Source organism: Podarcis pityusensis, assembly GCF_964106645.2.
Source record: "Podarcis pityusensis genome assembly, chromosome: 4".
NCBI classification, from domain to species: Eukaryota; Metazoa; Chordata; class Lepidosauria; order Squamata; family Lacertidae; genus Podarcis; species Podarcis pityusensis.
The window spans coordinates 9,053,016-9,074,434 of record NC_138027.1 but is presented as its reverse complement, the minus strand read 5'-3'; the positions used below and the strand labels follow the sequence as shown (position 1 = coordinate 9,074,434).

The following is a 21,419-nucleotide window of genomic DNA, read 5'->3' as shown; positions in this document are numbered from 1 at the left end:
ACATGCTGAAAATTGTATTATAATAAGCCTTGTAATGTAATATGATAACGTTTACCGATGTGACATAAAAACGTTAATAAATAAATAAAACTCAAAAAAAAAAAGAATAGTCATATATTGCTTGTGAATGGATGCGTGTGTCAAAGAGATAAAATGAACAGAGAGAAATTAAGTTATACAGTACACACATATAAATCTATGCAGTTCTTATTTCTTTAGGTCCACAGGAGAAATTCAGGAATGGAAATTATCTACTTGTGGCCACTGATCTATCACTATATCACCTGTATGTGGCTCCGTCAGCATGCTAGGCATTGCATGGCCATTTTAAAATTAATCCGCACAACAAGGAACTCTAGCAAAATTCCTACTCGCCTGCCCCAGAGGAAAGATAGAAACCAACAATGTTCCTTGGACTGTGCGCTGAGCCTCCAACACACCAAAAACATAAAATTAAATGTAAATGTACATCTGGAAAGCTCTTTAGAAAAACATACAGCAAATGCATATTTGAATGCTGATGGTTTCAAAGACAGAGACGTACTAATATTAACAGTATGCACATAGAGGGATTTTTTGAAATGTAAAGGGGGAATTCTCTCAGTTGATCTAAAGCACGCATCTACTTAAAAACTCATTACCAAACAGGAAAAAGTCTTTTTAATGGATCAGCTCTGGATATTTTATTATACAAGAGCCATTTCCAGGACACTTGGGGTGAGTGTGAATGTCTGGAAGCTTTATCACAAAGGAGTTTTGTTTGTTTTTTAAGTTGGGTTTTGCCCTGGTCTCTTTGCTAAAACAATGGGATGGAGGCTGTAATGGAACAAATCCTTAAAAAAAAAAAAATCAGGCTGGGTGAAAGGGGAATAAATAAATATGCGGCAATAAACTCCAGAGCAGATTTCTGAAGGAGTTCAGCTCGCCACACTCTCAGTAATCAAACCTATATTTCAAACTGCATTCCTCAGAGGAATCGCATACCCTGTGGGATTTTTCAAAGGAAGGAACCTTCCTTCCTTGCAACCCAGGGCAGTGAATGAAGCCTCCATCCAAGCCTTCTTCAGCACACACAAACGGCTGCAAGTTTAATTCAGCATAAGCTTCCTTGAAGACAGTGGGGCTTGCTTTCGAGTGAACACGGTTAGGAGGATGTCAAAAAAATAATATTGCCTTCCATCAGGAAAAGCAGGACTGCTCTGACTTCCCTCAAATTAGCCGAAGAGTTATTGTTCAGTGGATTATTATAATAATACATTTATTTATATGCCTTTTCCCCTGTCCAGGGACAAGGTGGCTTACAGATAAGATCACAAGCAATCCCCTTTCTTTGTTGTTGTTGTTTAGTCGTGTCCGACTCTTTTTTTTTTTTTGAATTTTTTTATTAATTTACAACAAAACAAAACATACATAAAATTTTCACATCCAATTTTCACAAATTGCTTCTTTTCTGGACTTCCTTCAGCTTCTCCGTAAATCATCCATAGTCATTATTTTAGATACGCATTTCCTAATTTATATTGTCATTGTTTATACCCTTGATTTCCTTTCTCTTTAGACAATACTTCTCAGTTTTTTCACAGTGCTTTTTTAAACCCCTCTAGCGTTATCTGTCCCTCACTTATACTTTCCAGATATTCCACAAATTTCCCCCAGTCCTCGATGAACTTTTGGTCTCTTAAGTATCTAATTTTCCCGGTCAATTTGTCCAACTCAGCATAGTCTAACAGCTTCATTCTCCAGTCGTGTCCGACTCTTCGTGACCCCATGGACCAGAGCACGCCAGGCACTCCTGTCTTCCTCTGCCTCCCGCAATTCAGTCAAACTCATGCTGGTAGCTTCGAGAACACTGTCCAACTATCTCGTCCTCTGTCATCCCCTTCTCCTTGTGCCCTCCATCTTTCCCAACATCAGGGTCTTTTCCAGGGAGTCTTCTCTTCTCATGAAGTGGCCAAAGTATTGGAGCCTCAGCTTCAGGATCTGTCCTTCCAGTGAGCACTCCGGGCTGATTTCTTTCAGAATGGATAGGTTTGATCTTCTTGCAGTCCATGGGACTCTCAAGAGTCTCCTCCAGCACCATAATTCAACAGCATCAATTCTTCGGCGATCAGCCTTCTTTATGGTTTGTCCAAGGAGTTTTCTTGGCAGGGATACTGGAGTGGCTTGCCGGTTCCTGCTGCAGGTGGATCGCGTTTGGTCAAAACTCTCCACTATGACCCCTTCGCCACGGCAAGGCAGTCCCCTTTCTTACCATCCTCTAAAAAAAATATAAAAATCAATAAAATCAATAATTATTTATTAAATTTCTATACCACCCTATTATACCCGCAGGTCTCGGGGCGGCTACAACATAAAATCAGAATATAAAAATCAAATTATCAAAATGGAAACACAAAATCAATATCCCTTCCTCTCTCACTTCTCAATGTAGATGTTGATGTGCTCCTCAGCCCCCTAAGAGTCCAGGATGAGCTTGGTGTGTCCCAAACCTATTCTTATTATTATTAATTAAATTTCTATACTGCCTTTCATCCAAGGACCACAAGGCAGTTTTCAAACTAAAAATATTGGTGAGAGCCTGTTGGGCTTTTGCACATTCCACTGCTCCTCTGAAATATGGTAGTAGGACACGGCAAAAGTCCATCACCTTTCTGCTGTCCTCGACCTCGTCTTACTATTGTGTTATTCCCCCTGCTCCGACCATCCATTTGTCTGGTTTGCCTTTAAAAATCATGTTATTTTCTAGCTCTCACAACCCTCTCCTTGCGCATGCGCACAACCTTCCCGCTTCAGGCTCCTCCAAGGCGCAGGCGCATTTGAACGTCTCGCGACAGAAGAGAGGGGTGGGATTCCTTCTTATTTGCATGGCAGAAAGCGCGCAGGCGCAGGAGATCTGCATCCGGGTATCCCGCGGGAGACCTGAGTCCGCACAGTTAAAGAGAGACAGGCGGAAAGCTCCAAAGGCAAAGGGCATCAGGGGTTATGGGAATCGTGAGATAATTCCGGTTGCCAGTAAACAACGCAAGTGGCTGTACCACTTGCTTTCCTCTTCCTTCCCCGTTCGTTTTTCCTTTTATGCGATGTCTCTTAGGTTCCTTCACATCCTTTCTCCTTTGCCTTTAAAAATAAAATAAAAGCATCGAGTTCTGCTGAGCTAAAGAAATATAATTGTCTGGTGGGAGGGACAGGGAAGGCTGCAATGCAGGAATCTCAACTAAAGCACCAGGCATCATCATCATATCTAATAAATACGATAATAAATAATATCAGTGCCAATTCCAACCACCCCTCCTGTCTCCTTCTGCTCTGTGCCTTGACAGGGACTCATGGCGGCTTGCTGATAAAAGATAAGGCACAGAGTTGTGGGGGGAGGAAGGCAACAAAATCCATTTTAAATAAACATTATTATTTACTTTCATTTATTTATTTCATTTACATAAAACCTTTATCGTCTGAGGGTCTCAAGGCTGGTGTACATGACTCTCCTCCTAACCATTTCATCCCCACAACCAACCCTATGAGGTAGGCTAGACTGGACCAAGCTCATTCAGCGAGCACAGAAAATCCATTTTTTAAAAAAGAAAACTGAAATATACTAGGAGCCGAGTGTGGATTTCATGCTCTTTATTCAGCTCATAGTAGTGAGGAATGGAAGTTCCCCCGAAATGTCTGCTTTATATACATTATTTACACAATGGGCCGCACGTGATTGGCTAATTCCGGGATCCTCCTGTAGGCCAATCAGGTTGCAGATTCACTTCCACCTGGAGCTGGATTGGGTGGCTCCTGCGGACCAATCAGACTGCTGCATTCTGAATCCTATTGTTCTAGGACCAATCAGACTGCTGCATTCTGGATCCTATTGTTGTGGGACCAATCAGACTGCTGCATTTTGGATCCTATTCAACTCAGTACATAACAAAAACCAACCAGTCAAACAGCGGCAGAATTAAAACCATACGCGTTACTGTATAAATTTATTCGTAATTATTATTCAGCGCCCCGCACATGGCGGCGCTCCGAAAGGAATCCGGAAGTCTGGTTCGCCTTAACCCCTCTAAAGGGCGACGTCGTGCGGGGCAGCGGAGGCGTGGCTTGCGTGGGGAAAGGGTGAGTTCTTTAAGAGTAGGTTCTTCGCTGTGCGCAGGCGCGCGCGCCTCACCGCGCCTGCGCGGCCGCCTCGATGGTGTTGGTTCTCCAGAGGGGGCGGCGCGGTGCATGGTGGGAAGGAGGCGGGAGGGCGGGCGGCGGCGGCGGCAGGGTTCTCTCGCTCTCCTCAGTCCGCGCCGAGGGCCGCGCTCGCGGGGCGTCCCGAGGAGCCGCCGCCGAGGATGCCGAATTTCTGCGCCGCCCCGAACTGCACCCGCAAGAGCACCCAGAGCGACCTGGCCTTCTTTCGCTTCCCGCGGGACCCCGCCCGGTCAGTTTCCTTTTTTGGGGGGGCGGGGGCAAGAGGATGGAGGTTATTGGGGGGGGTGTAGAGGAAAGAAACCGCGGGCCCGAGCCTGGGTTGGCGTGGAAGCGCGTTCACACGTTACGCAGCGGCGGACACGTGTTCGACATGGGACACGTGCGTGCGAGAACGGTAAACCTCGGATGAGCCCCGCGCATTCTGGCCGTATGCGTGTGTGTGCCGCGAGCCTGAAGGTGGGGATGCGTTTAGGCATCAGAGGCAGGTTCACACGTTACGCAGCGGCGGACCCGTGTTCGACATGGAACACGTGCGTGCGAGAAGGGGGAATACCATTTCCTTTATTGCAAAACAATTTACATATAGAACATAAAAAACAACACAAACGAACCAGTACAGAACCAACATACCAACTGGACACTAACTAACTACACATCATTTAACATCAGACACACTTTTGACTTCCGATTCACATTGTTGTGCTTTTTACACGTTATTGGTCTTATGTACGCATTTCCTTTTTTTATCTGTTACATATCAAGAGAGATTTATACTTTTGTAGCTTCCATAATATACAAGATTCAGTCTAGACCTGTAAGGAGATATGCATTATCACAATACTTCTTTAGATATTCTTTAAATATGGTCCAATCTTTGCTCACTTTCTGTTTTGAGTTTCCTTTTATTCTCCCAGTCATTTTTGCAAGTTCCAGATATTCTATCAACTTCACCTGCCAGTCAATTTTTGAGGGGATTAAGTCACCTTTCCAGTTTTTTGCTATTAAAATTCTAGCCGCCGTGGTTGCGTGCATAAAAAGGTTCTAAAATGTTTTTGAATTTTTAGGCGTATGCGTGTGTTTGCCGCGAACCTGAAGGTGGGGATGCATTTGGGCGTTATTCAGTGGCGGACATGTTTTTTTGCGTTGGGCAGAGGCGAAATTTAGCTCCCCTTCTCCCATACTTCTTATTTTCCCATAATTCCTCTGGGTGCAGTTGTTTTGTTTCAGATCTTTTCAGAAGATGAAAATATATGTGTAGATTTTATTGTCATTATTACTTTATGCCCCCTCAGCTCAGCATGTTACATCTCTCATGTTACATCTGCTTCATGTTATGTTCTTTCAGGTTATGTCCTGCGGCGACCCGGAAGTACTGGAAAGGGTTACTTCTGGGTTTTGCCGCATGCGCAGAAGCGGCGAATCGCAACCCGCGCGTGCACAGATGCGCTGCTGCAGGTTGCATTCTTTTCATGTTTCGAATGGGCCTCTGGAACGGATCCCGTTCGCAACCAGAGGTACCACTGTATTTGCTGCTGCACACATGTATGCTGCCCTTTGGCGGTGTCACTGGGCAGTTCGCCACACACACACAAAACGAGAACAAAAGAATATAGTGGACGCTCGGGTTGCGAATGTGATCCGTGCAGGAGACACGTTTGCAACCTGCAGTGCCATGTCTGTGCATGCGCAGGTCGTGATTTGGCGCTTCTGTGCATGCGCAAACCGCAATTTAGCGTTTCTGCGCAAGCGCCGAAACTCAGAAGTAACCCATTCCGGTACTTCCGGGTTCAGCACAGTGTGCAACCTGAAATCGCGCAACCCGAAGCGTCTGTAACCTGAGGTATGACTGTACATTAAAAACAAGGCAGAAGATCGAAAATAGACCAATAACCTCACCCCCCAAAAACACATTTAAAAGGTCATTTAATGCATTCACTGCTAGATTACTGTTCCCCTTAGCGAAGCATTCAAAACTCCCATTGTTCCAGGCGCATTTTGCGACAGGGAATTTCATTGGCGTGAGCAGTTTCTCAGCTCTGTGCACCTAAGATTTCAGATTAAAACTGCAGAGGGGAAGGAAAGGAGGACCCTTTTCTGCCTCCCGACTTCCAGCTACTCTCTGAAGAGTGGAGAAGAGATCCTCTTAGGAAGATTAGGGGGGTGGGCAGAGGAAGGACTAGACCATGGGAAAAATGAACATAGTATTTTAGCTGCAGTTCATTCATTTTCAGCTTTGTATATTATAAAAAAGCTCAGCTAGGCATTCTGTTGTTGCGCCCGTAACCTCGGTTTAAGGTAGCATTTAGCTCCTAGCTTTCATATCTCAGTTTCTAACACTGCCTTAGGGACACGTTTTGCTCATTACAATAGCGCTGTCACTTGAGTAATAATATTAAGAGTGTGTGTGTGTGTGTGTGTGTATTAAAATTTATATTTATTTATACCCTACCATTTTCCCTGACAGAAAGTCAGCTTGGCTTACAGTTAAAATAAAAGCATTTACTTTTTTGTACCGCTTTGCCCAACATCCTTTGACTCAGACCCACAACCCTGGGATTAAGAGTCCCGTCCTCTAACCAACTGAGCTATCCCAAAATACACATGGATATATTGCTGTTCAGTTGAGGATAGCTTCAGGGACACATTCACACATATGGGTGTACACAGTTTGATTACTGTGCTATTGCAGCTTGGTTTTCCTATAATGGTACCTCGGTTTACAAACTTAATCCGTTCCGGAAATGGTTCTTAAACCGAGGCGTGCTTTCCCTAATGAGGCCTCCCGCTGCCGGTGCCCTTCCACCGTTCAGATTCCGTTCTTAGAATGAGGTAAAGTTCGCAAACCGGGACAGGACACCGCTTCCGGTTTTGTGGAGTTCGTAAACCGATTTTTGGTTCTCTTTCCAGTCAAGAATAGTTTGAAACCGTTTAAACACATTTATCGGGAGACACTTCATGAATTAGAGGTTGAATAATTGTTTCACTTTGGTTTCTCAAACCGCCTTATAGTGTCAAAAGAATTTCCACAGCTGTACAAAATAGCAGATGTGGTTTAGTATGAAAATCATATACGTAGTTTGTTTTACACAGATTTAGTTTCACAGCTGAACTTTTCCGAGATGTGGGCGATCGTCCAAAACATACGTGCTGATGTGGCTCCTTAGAATATATTTTGCATGCTTCATCACGGCTTTTGCTTGAAAATTTCAACATCTGTCAATCCAGAAATAGCATGATAAGTGTGACTTCATTAGGATTTGAAAAACTGCACGGATACACCTGGATCTTCTTCCGATTTACCCCCCACTCACCCCAAAAACATAGTGACCATTCTTGTTATTGGATCTACTGTTCAGAATTTATAAAATTGTTCCTTAGAGGGCCATCTGGCAACAAGAAAATAATTGAAAATGTCATGTCAGCATCATAGTTCTCTGGGATACCTTCCTGCCATTAAGCCGTTGCTCATTCATCAGCAGGTGCAAGATGGAAATAAATTCTCTCTTGAGATGCTTTCCTTTTTCTATACCTTTCTCACAGGAGGAAGGAACATTATTTGAGGCAATGAATAATCAGACAGAAGCCTGTTTGTTTATTCATTCATACATATATCCCACCATTCCTTCTGGTGAGAGCTTTTTGCCCCAGTGGCGTGAGCCTTTAAGCAAGGGTTGGTTTGTGCTTCATTCCTGTTTCACGAAAGTCAGATGGTTAAAGCTGACTGAACAACCGAGCTAAATCCAGACCTTGACTATGAAAGTGCACTTTTACCCTGACTGTCTTAACTGAGATTTTTATTAAAAAGTTGGTGTTTCCTAAATTTCTGATACCAGTGGCACTACTTTCTGAATTAACAGTGAAGTGAATCTCCAATTTTAATGCTTCCCAAAAGGTTTACATTTATATCAGCCTTGTAAACGAGCTGCCAAAAGTTACTGTCCCAAAAAATGGACTAGCAGGTTCGCATCAGCAGCCTGCTGCATTTCTGCCTTGGGCCTGGGGTTCCTCTGTCTTGTTGTTTAGTCGTGTCCGACCCCCTGGACCAGAGCACACCAGGCACTCCTGTCTTCCACTGCCTCCCGCAGTTTGGTCAAACTCATGCTCGTTGCTTTGAGAACACTGTCCAACTATCTCGTCCTCTGTCATCCCCTTCTCCTTGTGCCCTCCATCTTTCCCAACATCAGGGTCTTTTCCAGGGAGTCTTCTCTTCTCATGAGGTGGCCAAAGTACTGGAGCCTCAGCTTCAGGATCTGTCCTTCCAGTGAGCACTCAGGGCTGATTTCCTACAGAATGGAGAGGTTTGATCTTCTTGCAGTCCATGGGACTCTCAAGAGTCTCCTCCAGCGCCATAATTCAAAAGCATCAATTCTTTGGCGATCAGCCTTCATTAGGGTCCAGCTCTCACTTCCATACATCACTACTGGGAAAACCATAGCTTTAACTAGACAGACCTTTGTCGGCAAGGTGATGTCTCTGCTTTTTAAGATGCTGTCTAGGTTTGTCATTGCTTTTCTCCCAAGAAGCAGGCGCCTTTTAATTTCGTGACTGCTGTCACCATCTGCAGTGATCATGGAACCCAAGAAAGTAAAATCTGTCACTGCCTCTGTCTTACCTTCATGCAATTCCTTGTTGCCTCTGACTACCAGGTAAATGCATAGGTCAGGCATAGGCAAACTCTGGCCCTCTAGATGTTTGGGACTACAATTCCCATCATCCCTAGCTAACAGGACCAGTGGTCAGGGATGGTGGGAATTGTAGTCCCAAACATCTGGAAGGCCAAGTTTGCCTATGCCTGGCAGAGGTATTCCCTTGAGTGTATTAGAGGAGGAATTACCTACCTGACCTGTGAGAAGTCCACGCCTTTGTTTCTGCACCATTCACTGGCCTGGCCTCCTGATTTATGCGAAGAGGCAACAGGTAGCCTCACCTGAGCCCAGGTAATCCCACTGCTTGCCTGCACCGAATGGTCCAGTCATGCCCAATATAAAGGAGTAACTCTAAAAAATCACAAGCAACACGTGGCTAATAATGTTTTAACCAAATCTTTGTAACATGTATTATTTCACATTTCTTAAACAGAAAATATATAATGGAGTCACAGAGGCAAACAAGCCTTTCAACAGTCACAATCCTGTAACTGTGCAATAACGGAAGCTCCAAGTCATACCTCGGGTTCATAGAATCATAGAATCATAGAATCATAGAGTTGGAAGAGACCACAAGGGCCATCGTGTCCAACCCCCTGCCAAGCAGGAAACACCATCAGAGCACTCCTGACATATGGTTGTCAAGCCTCTGCTTAAAGACCTCCAAAGAAGGAGACTCCACCACACTCCTTGGCAGCAAATTCCACTGTCGAACAGCTCTTACTGTCAGGAAGTTCTTCCTAATGTTTAGGTGGAATCTTCTTTCTTGTAGTTTGGATCCATTGCTCCGTGTCCGCTTCTCTGGAGCAGCAGAAAACAACCTTTCTCCCTCCTCTATGTGACCTCCTTTTATATATTTGTTTGTATATTTGCAGCCGCTTCAGGTTGTGTTTCTTCGGGTTATGGACTCCCAAAACCCAGAGGTACCGGAACAGGTTACTTCTGGGTTTCGGTGGTCAGGCATGCGCAGAAGCGCCAAATCACAACCCGCGTGTGCACAGACACGGGTTGCGAATGCTGCGGCTTGCGAATGTGCATCCCGCACGGATCACGTTCGCAGCCTGAGTGTCCACTGTATTTCACAATTCTTAAACAGAAAATATATAATGGAGTCACAGAGGCAAACAGGCCATTCAACAGTCACAATCCTGTAGTCGTGCAATAATGGAAGCTCCAAGCGTAGTAATTCTTAAACAGAAAGTATGTAATAGAATCACAGATATTGAAAGTCTATCACTGTTGCATGCCCAACATAAGGCAATACAGTGGTACCTCAGGTTAAAGACGCTTTAGGTTGCAGACGCTTCAGGTTACATACTCTGCTAACCCAGAAATAGTACCTCAGGTTAAGAACTTTGCTTCAGGATGAGAACAGAAATTGTGCAGCAGCAGCAGCGGGAGGCCCCATTAGCTAAAGTGGTACCTCAGGTGAAGAACAGTTTCAGGTTAAAAACGGACCTCCAGAACGAATTAAGTACTTAACCCGAGGTACTACTGTATAGTCCATAAGCGTCAAAGAGGCAAACAAGCCTTTCAACAGTCAAAGTCCTGTGACCGTGCAACAATGGATGCTCCAAAACGTGGAGAACGGAACAGTTCTTCCGGATGATGAACTGTTTCGATAGTAACTCTTCACCAGCAGTTAAATGGTCCTAACGGGTACATCAAGTAGCATAGGATCAGCACTCACTAAGACGTGTAGAAAGCAATATAAAGGAGTGGCAGAGTCCTAGTTCCTGCAGAGACTTGGTTGGACTTTTTCTCTTCCCAGAGCCGTCTTGCATAAACGCAGCGTGGCTCACAGGCACCTCTAAATGACTTTATCTGTTTGGTGGAGGAGCAGCGCCTTCTCTGGCAACTATTGTTTTGGGAGCTAATGACCTGTTATCTTTTGCAGATGTCAGCGTTGGGTTGAGAACTGCCGAAGGGCCGATTTGGAAGATAAGACGCCCGACCAATTGAACAAGCACTACAGGCTGTGCGCGAAGCACTTTGAAACCTCGATGATATGTAGGAGCGTAAGTAAAAGGAATCGGCAGTAATTGTCTCCTGCTTCCTATGCGACATGCAACTGGATTCCGCCTTCCTCCTGCGTTAACTCGTGTCGGAAGCAGGAGTCCCAGGAACGTCTTATCAAACAAAATGCTTTTCGCGACTTGATTTACTGCCTGTTGCTAATTGACTGGCTCTTCCCGCCAGCTGGAATGTGTGGGTTGCCTTCTGCCCTCTCCTGTGCGTGCCTAACCTGTGTGCTTTCAGTGCTTTTAAGCCTTGCAGGATTACTTAAATATGAAAAAATGCAGGGGGGTGTATTGGTGTTCTGGGAATCGGCACTGTACGTGTCGGAGAAAAGCAGCTATTTGGCTCTCCCATTGAAAATACCGGGTTTCCTTGAAGAGGCCTTGCCTGAAACTCTGCTGGGGAGAATTCCATCTCTAAAATCAAATTGCGTTTTATGGCCTCAAAAACGTTTTTAGAATAATATTTTAAATAGCCAAGTGGATTAACTTGCACATGGGATGCAGAAGCAGCTGGCTTCACTTTTGCTACGTTGGTGTAGAATTTTGCTTTAAAACATCAGGTGCCTCCCCCTGCCCCCCCCCCCCCGGATTGGCAGGTAGCCTTTTGAGGAAGGGCTTGCATGAGAATCACATATGCATTAATATAATTCCCTGAAAGCAGCTGTTTCCCCCCCATGTAAAAAAACCCCCACTAGTTGCCTTTTAAAATCCTCTCTCCAAGAGTGCTGGATGTTGGGAGGGGATTCAAAGTACAGTCATACCTCGGGTTACAGACGCTTCAGGTTGTACGTTTTCGGGTTGCGCACTGCGCTGAACCCAGAAGTACCGGAATTGGGTTACTTCCGGGTTTCAGTGCATGTGCAGAAGCACTAAATCGCGCTTTGTGCAGAAGCGCTGAATCGCAGCCCGCGTGTGCGCAGACACGGCACTGTGGGTTGCAAACGCTGCGGGTTGCGAACGTGCCTCCCGCACGGATCACGTTCGCAACCCAAGCACCCACTGTATAAGTATGGCAACATTTTGCTGGCTACCTTCCTTGTTGTCTCAGAACTCCAGCATAACAATCACATAAATGAAACTGGGACCAGAAACTGTTCATCACTTGCTCGTCTGAGAACCCTAGACTATAACCCAGCAGTGTTCATCCTCTCCTCCAAACATGGTTGCAAACTCATGTCTGCCATTAAAAGGATACTCCACAGAGAGCTGTATACCCACAGAATACAGTGGTACCTCTGGATGCGAACGGGATCCATTCCGGAGCCCCATTCGCATCCCAAGTAAAACGTAAGAAGCGATTGTGCGTGCGCGGATCACATTTTGCCGCTTCCGCGCATGCGTGTGATGTCATTTTGAGCGTCTGTGCGTGCGGCGAAACCCGGAAGTAACACACTCCGTTACTTACGGGTTGCCGCGGAGTGTAACTTGAAAATGCTCGACCTGAAGCACATCTAACCCGAGGTACGACTGTGTATGCATTTTACAAATGTGTTTGTCTCATTCATTGGTTGCACTTTGTAGGAGTGCAGCTGGTGCATTAAAAGTATGCCTCTTATGCAACTTCAACTTGGTTGGTCCCAACATAAAAAATACTCTTTCTCCCTGCTGGTGTCTTGGCAGGGAGGCAGCTTGCAGAACTTTCTTCTAAGAGCAGTTTGGTTTCAATAGCCTCCCATTATCCAGATCATTTGGTTCCTTGGTCTTGCCTGGGGGCAGGGCAGGTGGGAAGAGTTCTTCTGGGGTGGGATGGGGGGGACAGGAACCCTGTTGCCCTGTTAAGTGCAATGCACCCAGAAATGTCAGCAACATCTGTGAGGAGTTGCTACTTTTAGCTGGATTTATAAGAACTGTTAACTTGGAAAACGTGCATCGTAGTCTCTCTTCCCCCCAGCTCCTTTTTCCTTGTGTGTTGTGTCCCTTTTGCTTGCACGCCTGAGGGCAGGAGCCGATTTAATACTGATTTTGTAAGCCGCTCCTGAGAGTATTTGGTCTACAGGGTGGGGTATAAATGCCCTAAATGAATTTATTTGTCTCTGTGGCCAGGCAGTTCTGAGAGTTCGCAATATCAAAAGCAACACGATGGCCAGAAACAATAACAATGTGAAAAACTTTATGGAATAATTCAGAACATCAAAACTAACAAACTGAAGTCTCTGAAAGTCCTTAAATGAATCACGGTGCCAGACTTTACCCGGTGTAAGTAGAACGATATGTAATTTCTTCATTAACCAATCTTTTTTAGAATAGATATAATGAAAAATGAAAAATACTCTGGAACAGTGCTCATGCGATTATGTAGTCACTGTGCTACTTAACGAGTGTTGAATTAATTGGCTGATGAAGAATTCAACGAAACAATAGTTGTTATCCGGAAACACTGTTCAGCAGAGTTCAGAGTTGGACATCAGAATTGGACATTTTCTGATTATACAAAGCTTCACAGCTTGCTCTCTGCCGGGGAAAGTCTGGCACCGTGATTCATTTAAGGACTTTCAGAGACTTCAGTTTGTTAGTTTTGATGTTTTGAATTATTCCATAAAGTTTTTCACATTGTTATTGTTTCTGGCCATCGTGTTGGTTCTGAGAGTTGATCAGAATCATACTTAACTGTACTTGGCAGGGATGGATAAGAGTTGACATAAATCCAAAAGCTAAGGTATATAAAAGCAGATTCGCCACATGCTCTTTTGGTGGTTTGCTGTTTTCCAGAGGGCTCCCTCCTGATTCTAAATGAAGGATAGTAACCTGGGGTGAGAAATCCCTCTGCGCCTTCCCTGGGAACTTGTTTTTCCCCACTTAAAGAAACATGCTGTAAAACAATGAGAGATGAAGACTTTTGCTTTTCTCTTTGCAGAGTCCCTACAGGACTGTTTTACGAGACAACGCCGTGCCAACAATTTTCGACCTCACGAGCCATTTGAACAACCCACATAGCAGACACAGGAAGAGAATTAAAGAGCTGGTAGGTTTGCCTTGGACTGAGATGCTACAACTAAGCCAACCAGTCAGTCTTTGTTCTCTGTTGTGGCTTGAAGTCAAAACAATAAAGAAGTAAGAAAGAAATTATAACAAGACAATATACTCCCAGTAGCAGAAAAATATAATTTATTTACTATACTACTGAGGAGGCAGAAAACTGGCTCAAACTTCAGAAACTGCCAAGTCGAGTCCCACCACTGCTAATAGCGTCACCCTATTTTGTGAAAGAGGGACACGTGTGGCGCTGTGGTCTAAACCACAGAGCCTAGGGCTTGCTGATCAGAAGGTGGGCGGTTTGAATCCCCGCAACGGGGTGAGCTCCCATTGTTTGGTCCCAGCTCCTGCCAACCTAGCAGATAAATAGGTACCGCTCTGGCGGGAAGGTAAACGGCGTTTCCGTGCGCTGCTCTGGTTCGCCAGAAGCGGCTTAGTCATGCTGGCCACATGACCTGGAAGCTGTCTATGGACAAACGCCGGCTCCCTCGGCCTATAGAGCGAGATGAGTGCCGCAACCCCAGAGTCCTCTGCAATTGGACCTAATGGTCAGGGGTAACTTTACCTTTATTTTGTGAAGAGGCAGCAGAAATTGGTTTTGGGTTTGTTTGTTTGTTTGTTTTGCAATTCAGATTAATTTGCTTTTACTTCCACAACTGGGTCTGAAAAAAATGGTGGAAATTTGCAGAAGAAAAATAAGGCAACAGATTGAAAAAATGAGGTACGTCCTCTACATAACCACAGTCACAAAGACGGAGTCTAAAGTCGTAAAGCGTTTTGGCACCTGTTAACACCCTGAGAGAAGTTAGCACTGTTAAGTAGTTTCAGAGAGGCTAGCAATACAGTTATGCCCAAACGGTCTAGTTCAGTACAAGAGGAATGGGAATAGGCCAGGTTTTCTTCTAAACTGTATGTTTTGCCGTGTCTTCAATTACAAATCTCTTGTTTGTTTTAGCATCCTCGGTCTTCTGTGAAATTGACTGTTTGATGGGTCTCTTCCAAATGCGGGGTTGAATATTTATTTATTTATTGGAATATATATATAAAGGCAACAGAGGAAAGCACTCATTTCCTCCACTGCCACCTGGGCTGATGATGCTGTAATAATAATAATAATTTATTATTTATACCCCGCCCATGTGGCTGGGCTTCCCCAGCCACTCTGGGCGGCTTCCAACAAAATATTAAAATACAGTAATGCATCAAACATTAAAAGCTTCCCTAAAGAGGGCTGCCTTCAGATGTCTTGTAAAAGTCTGGTACTTGTTGTTCTCTTTGACATCTGCTGGGAGGGCGTTCCACAGGGCGGGCGCCACCACCGAGAAGGCTCTCTGCCTGGTTCCCTGTAACTTGGCTTCTTGCAGTGAGGGAACCGCCAGAAGGCCCTCGGCACTGGACCTCAGTGTCCGGGCAGAATGATGGGGGTGGAGACACTCCTTCAGATATACTGGGGCACACAAGACTTTGCTGACTTGCCTTAAACTATTGTGGTTGGCACTGTCAACGTCCCATCCCCCAAACTCTCAGGTATGCTTGCAGAGTGCAGACTGGCTTCTTAGTTTGTGGAAGGAAGCCAGAAGTGGAGCAAGTCCCTCTTGCCGTTTCTCCAAAACCCAGCATAATATGAGGCACGACCCCCTCTCAGCATTCCCCAGCTCTCTGTGGACTTGGAAAGTGAGGAGGGTTTGGTTTTTGTGCCTTGCAGTGTGAAATACAGTGGTACCTTGAGTTACATACGCTTCAGGTTACATACGCTTCAGGTTACAGACTCGGCTAACCCAGAAATAGTACCTCGGGTTAAGAACTTTGCTTCAGGATGAGAACAGAAATCGTGCTCTGGCGGCAGCGGGAGGCCCCATTAGCTAAAGTGGTGCTTCAGGTGAAGAACAGTTTCAGGTTAAATACAGACCTCCGGAACGAATTAAGTACTTAACCCGAGGTACCACTGTATTCTTCCTCCTCTGTGCAGTTCTCTGAACACTTCCAGGAGGTACTACTATGAAATAAAACCCCATTTCTTTCTGTAAGCTTCCAAAGCCACACAGGCAAAGACAGTTTTATCCCTAATGGACCGGAATATACGTTTGGATTCAAAAGACTCCTGCTTATAAAATTAGTAGATTTCTAGTGACTTGTCGGTGGCTCATAGAATACCTTGTTTTTTTCTCTCTTCAGAGTGAAGAAGAAATAAGAACATTAAAGCAGCAAAAGAGTAAGTTGATCGGACAATTGAAGGAGAGATAACCTCTGGAGGCAATTAGCTTATGATTAGAAAATATCATATTTTGGTCCTGTTTCTCCAGGAAGCCTCTTTCTCCTTGCGTAAAAGGCTGAATGCAAATGTCCTACATCAATACAATGACTCGATGGTATTAAACGCTCTCTTAACTCCTGGGATTGCGACTTGTGCACAATCCAGCCAAACCCTATTGGTATCAGTGGAAGAATTTAGCATATGATTTTTAAGTCTCTTCTCTCCCTTTAAATCAATGGGACTTTGGCTGAATCGTGTCTGCTGTGTGGTGAACGGTGAAGAGGTCCAAAGCTTTCATACACTGCATTCTTAGCCATACACCAAAAGTAGTCCTTGGACAACCATGTGGTTGCAAACACATGCAGCCTTCGCAAACCATATATTTGGGACTACAGCCCCAAAGCATATGGAGGGTGTCAGGTTGACATATGCTGGCCTACAGAGACACTTACCAGCAATGTTAGAAACTCAGATATATAAGCTAGGCACCAAATGGCTCCTTAAACCAGGGTTACAGTAGCCAAAACGGAATGTCTAGTTGCTATTTTGGGGCTTGAAAGTCGTATTTTTCAGCTATGACTTTTGGGTTCCTGAAATTCAGTCTGATGGTTCAGATAAAAATATAATGGGTAGAATTCGACAGGCTGTGTTAGTATGTGAAAACGTTCCAGATCCAATGATCCTCAGGCATACACCTCCAGATGGTGGAGATGTCAGGTTAGCCCTGTCCTAAAGTGTGCAATGGGCCTGAGTCCTTCATTGGGATAAGAGAAATTTATTACATGTGTATCGTGTTCTTCCTAGAAAGTTAATATGCCCTCCACCATTGAGTGGTTTACAGTTGGCAATCTAAAATAGTCATTAAACATGCAAATAAAAAGAAACAAGTTACATGTATGTGTATACCAAAATCACATTGCAATATTACCGTATTTTTCGCTCTATAGGATGCACTTTTCCCCCTCCAAAAATTAAGGGGAAATGTGTGTGCGTCCTATGGAGCGAATGCAGGCTCCCTGGCTTCAGCGATAGCAACACGAAGCCTCTGAAGCCTGCGCTCCGGAGGCTTCGCGTTGCTTTCGCTGAAGCCAGGAGAGTCTGGTCTTTGAGGCTGGCGGTGGGGGAAAGCAGCGCTTCCCCCCACCACCAGCCCCACAGGCTCAGGGGGCAGCGGGAAGGCACGCGACGCCTTTGCGCGGCTCCCCGACCTGGTTTTGAGGCTGGCGGTGGGGGAAAGCAGCGCTTCCCCCCACCACCAGCCCCACAGGCTCGGTCGAAAAGCCCACAGGAGCCCCTTCTCCCTCCTGTGGGCTTTTGCGGGAGATGGGGGAATTCCCCCACCTCCCGCAATAGCAGGGAGAAGGTCTGGGAGAAGTGCACAGGCTTGATTTCCCCTTCTGAAAACTAGGTGCGTCCTATAGTCAGGTGCGCCCTATAGAGCGAAAAATACGGTAATTGAAAAGTATGTGCAGCTGTTAATATTGTTAGACATGCAGTGCTGTCTATTGGCTAAGGCAGTACATCTTTCTCAACCATTGTTGGGCTACAGCTCCCATCATCCCTGACCACTGGTCCTGCTAGCTAGGGATGATGGGAGTTGTAGTCCAACAACATCTGGGGGCCCATGTTTGAGAAACACCGATCCAAGGGGGTCACCAGCATAGTGCAATTTCGGTGTCCTGATCTCCAACTCCCAGCAGCCCCTGTCAACCTGGCCAGTTGCTAGGAATGATGGGAGTTGTAGTCTATGTCATCTGGAGGGGGCACCATTGTTGATTACCCATGGTCAAAGAGTTCTGGAGCGCCGCAGATGATGAGTTGGTGTTGCTGGCGTTTCCATATTAAATATATCTTTATCTCCTCTCCTAGTTGATGAAGCTTTTGAGCAGGAAAAGATGAACCAGGAATCTGTCGACAACGACATGCGGAACCCAGCCTCTGAGGAAGGCGGCGACGAGCCGGTCGAAGACGATGTCCCTTTAACGCAAGAGGAGAGGGAAAACAAAGATTACCTTAAATCTCTGTTTGAGATTTTAATCCTGATGGGGAAGCAGAACATCCCTTTGGACGGCCACAGCGCTGACGAACTCCCTGAGGGGATCTTTACTCCAGACAACTTCCAGTCTCTCTTGGAATTCAGGATAAATTCCGGAGATGAGGTTCTGCGGAAGCGGTTTGAGACCACGGCTGTGAACCTCGCCTACTGCTCCAAAGCCCAGCAGAAGCAAATGCTGGAGATATGCGAAAGCTGCGTGCGGGAAGAGACCCTCCGCGAGGTCAGGGACTCTCACTTCTTCTCCATCATCACGGAAGAGGTGGTGGATCTCGCCGGCGAGGAACACTTGCCGGTGCTGGTGAGGTTTGTGGACGATTCTCACAACCTGAAGGAGGAATTCATAGGGTTCTTGCCGTACGAGGCGGACCCTGAAATCCTGTCCGTTAAGTTCCACACGACCATTACCGAAAAGTGGGGCTTGAACATGGAGTACTGTCGAGGCCAAGCCTACATCGTCTCCAGCGGCTTTGCCTCGAAAATGAAGACCGTGGCTACAAGGATCTTAGAGAAATACCCTCAGGCTGTTTATACGCTGTCGTCTTCCTGTGCCTTGAACATTTGGCTAGCCAAATCTATTCCAGTCCTGGGCATTTCCATCGCCCTCGGAAAGATAGAGGAGGTTTGCACGTTTTTCCATCAGTCGCCCCAGTTGCTAGCCGATCTGGACAACGTCATCTCCATTCTCTTTCCGAACAGCGAAGAACGGGGGAATGAGCTGAAGGAAGTGGTGCGTTCCCACTGGACGGGCCGCCACGACACCTTTGAGATTGTCGTGGACCTCATGCAAGCCCTGGTGCTGTGCCTGGACTCCATAAACGACACCTCCGTCCGGTGGAACAGCTCGGTTGCCAGCCGGGCTTGCACGCTTTCCACCGCCCTGTCGGATTTCGACTTTGTGGTCACCGTCGTGATCATCAAAAACATTCTCTCTTTCACCAGGGCCTTTGGCAAAAACCTCCAAGGCCAGACCTCGGACGTCTTCTTTGCGGCCAGCAGTTTGACGGCGGTCTTGCATTCCCTGAACGAGGTGATGGAGAACATCGAGGTGTACCACGAGTTCTGGTTTGAGGAAGCCACCACCTTGGCCACCAAGCTGGACCTGCCCGTCAAACTGCCCGGCAAATTCAGCCGTGCCCAGCAAGGGAGCTTGGACTCCGAAATCACCCCGGAAAACTACTACAAGGAAGCCCTTAGCATCCCGACCATGGAGCACATAATTCAGGAGCTGAAAGACATCTTCTCCGAGCAGCACCTGAGGGCTCTGAAGTGCTTGTCTCTGGTGCCCTCGGTCATGGGGCAGCTCAAATTCAACACGTCCGAGGAGCACCACGCCGACATGCACAAAAACGACCTCCCCAATCCTGACACGCTCTCCGCGGAGCTTCATTGCTGGAGAATCAAGTGGAAGCACAGAGGGAAGGACATTGAGCTCCCCACCACCATTTACGAAGCCCTCCATTTGCCCGACATCAAGTTTTTCCCCAACGTGTACGCCTTGCTCAAGGTCCTCTCCATCCTGCCCATAATGAAGGTGGAGAACGAGAAATTTGAGGTGGGCCGGAGGCGCTTGAAGGCCTACCTAAGGAACACCTTGACCCAGCAGAGGTCAAGCCACCTGGCCCTGCTCAACATCAACTTTGACATTAAGCACGACTTGGATATGATGGTCGACACCTACATCAAGCAGTACCCCGAGAAAGTAGAGGAGGATTTCCTTCCCCCTAACAGTTCAGAAGCGACGGAAGAGACTTAACACAGGAACGGGGCAGTTCTCTCTTGTCTGTTTTGGAGACTTGGGTTTTGCCTTAAAAAAAGGCAGGGTTGGGGGTTCCTAACTGAAAGAGGAGGAGCTGGGTCACAGCAAGCATCTTTCTGTTTCTACGGCGTGTTTCCTCAACAAGCCCTGAGCAATTGCTCAGGTTTTGTTGCTTCTTGACCTCCCCACCCTCTCCTGCCCCGATTTACCGTTCTGTAAAGCTTTTATTATTTAAAACTGCACAGAGTCTGCAGTTGCCACGACTGTGCGCCTGCTCTCTCTTCCCCACCTGCCATCCCTTACAATACGACACAGTTTAATCTCTTCGCTTTTGGGAAACCCAGTTCATGGGTTGCCATACTTCTGCCCAGATAACTAAAAAATGCCCTTTAAAAATGAACAAAATGTGCCGGGTTGTTGCTGTTTCGGCTTATGGGTCTCCCTGAACCCCGGACAGGAAAATCTTCTAAAATGGTATACATTTAAATGAACTATTTAGAGCAGTTTGAATTGGGTCTAATCCATGCCTTCCTAATGTTACTGGACTCCAGCTTCCATCATCCTTGCTGGCTGGGGCTGATAGGCATTGGAGTCTGTGGTACCAAGAGAACCTTGTGATGGTTACCCCTGCCCTAAACTAATCTGTTGTCGAAATTCTTTTATGTGTCTGGAGTTCAGTTCCCCTGAGACTTGCAGGACTTCCCACAACACTCTGCACAGAGGATTTTACATAAGGGCTTTTGGCCCCTTCTCATTTCGGTGATCCTAGTCCGGCCATTCCGGAGGAATGTGTCTTTTTTTCAAAGGGGTGTGCTAACTTCATCTTGTTTCATCTTGCTGCCCTTGTTTCCCTTCTGTTCCATTGACTGATGGCCCTCTTTGACCTCTCCTCTACTTTTAGGACTGGAAGAGAGCTCTCCACCCCCCAGAAATGAAGCTATCTTGTAAAAGGAACAACAACAGAAAACTATATTCCAAGAGCATTTAAAACTGTGCGTCGGCCAGACTTGCATCTATAGGTTTTTACTAGCCTCCAGAATATGAATTGCAAGCCTAGTTAGGCAGAAGAGCAAAGTGGAGGATATGTTCTGTTTTGGTTTGGTTTTTTTTAAAGAAAAATGTAGAAGTCCTATGAAGATTTTTTTCCTGCTGGTATTTTTTGGGCAAACAAAGGAAACATTTTTGTATAGTTTTATTTCCATCCAGAATAAAATGTGAATTTGCTATTTTGGTATTATCTGTGTGCTGTGGCCATAGGGCAGGCTGTGTGTGTGTGTGTGTGTACACAAATGATTGGTCTTTTTACAGGGCCCAGGAAAGAGATTCTGCTGCTGTTCCCATCCAGGAACACTTTGTGTTTTGGGTCACCTGCCAAGCAAACCCTGAGTGTCTGCCACAGATCTTGTATGCAGAGAGGATTCTGGTACTTGAGGTTGTTCGTTTGATTCATGGGGAGGTACTAGCAAGGCCTGTTAAAAACCTGAGAAGAGCCTTTCTGGATCAGGCCAATGGCCCGTCTAGT

At 46.0% G+C, this 21,419-nt stretch overlaps 1 protein-coding gene across 1 annotated transcript; it reads left to right on the top strand.

The window, feature by feature from the left end:
• Positions 1–4,234: 4,234 nt before the first annotated feature.
• On the top strand, positions 4,235–21,121 carry THAP12 (THAP domain containing 12). The gene is made up of 5 exons (XM_081002020.1): positions 4,235–4,420; positions 10,735–10,855; positions 13,713–13,820; positions 16,007–16,043; positions 17,955–21,121. Exons 1-5 carry the CDS (start codon positions 4,332–4,334, stop codon positions 19,892–19,894), a joined length of 2,295 nt encoding a protein of 764 aa, XP_080858146.1. The 5' UTR covers positions 4,235–4,331; the 3' UTR covers positions 19,895–21,121.
• Positions 21,122–21,419: the final 298 nt, after the last annotated feature.

Coding starts and splice junctions, on each gene's coding strand:
- THAP12 (XM_081002020.1), top strand. CDS start 4,332: ATGCCGAATTTCTGCGCCGCCCCGAACTGCACCCGCAAGAGCACCCAG. Junction 10,856..13,712: donor CCTCGATGATATGTAGGAGC/GTAAGTAAAAGG, acceptor TTCTCTTTGCAG/AGTCCCTACAGGACTGTTTT. Junction 13,821..16,006: donor GGAAGAGAATTAAAGAGCTG/GTAGGTTTGCCT, acceptor TTCTCTCTTCAG/AGTGAAGAAGAAATAAGAAC.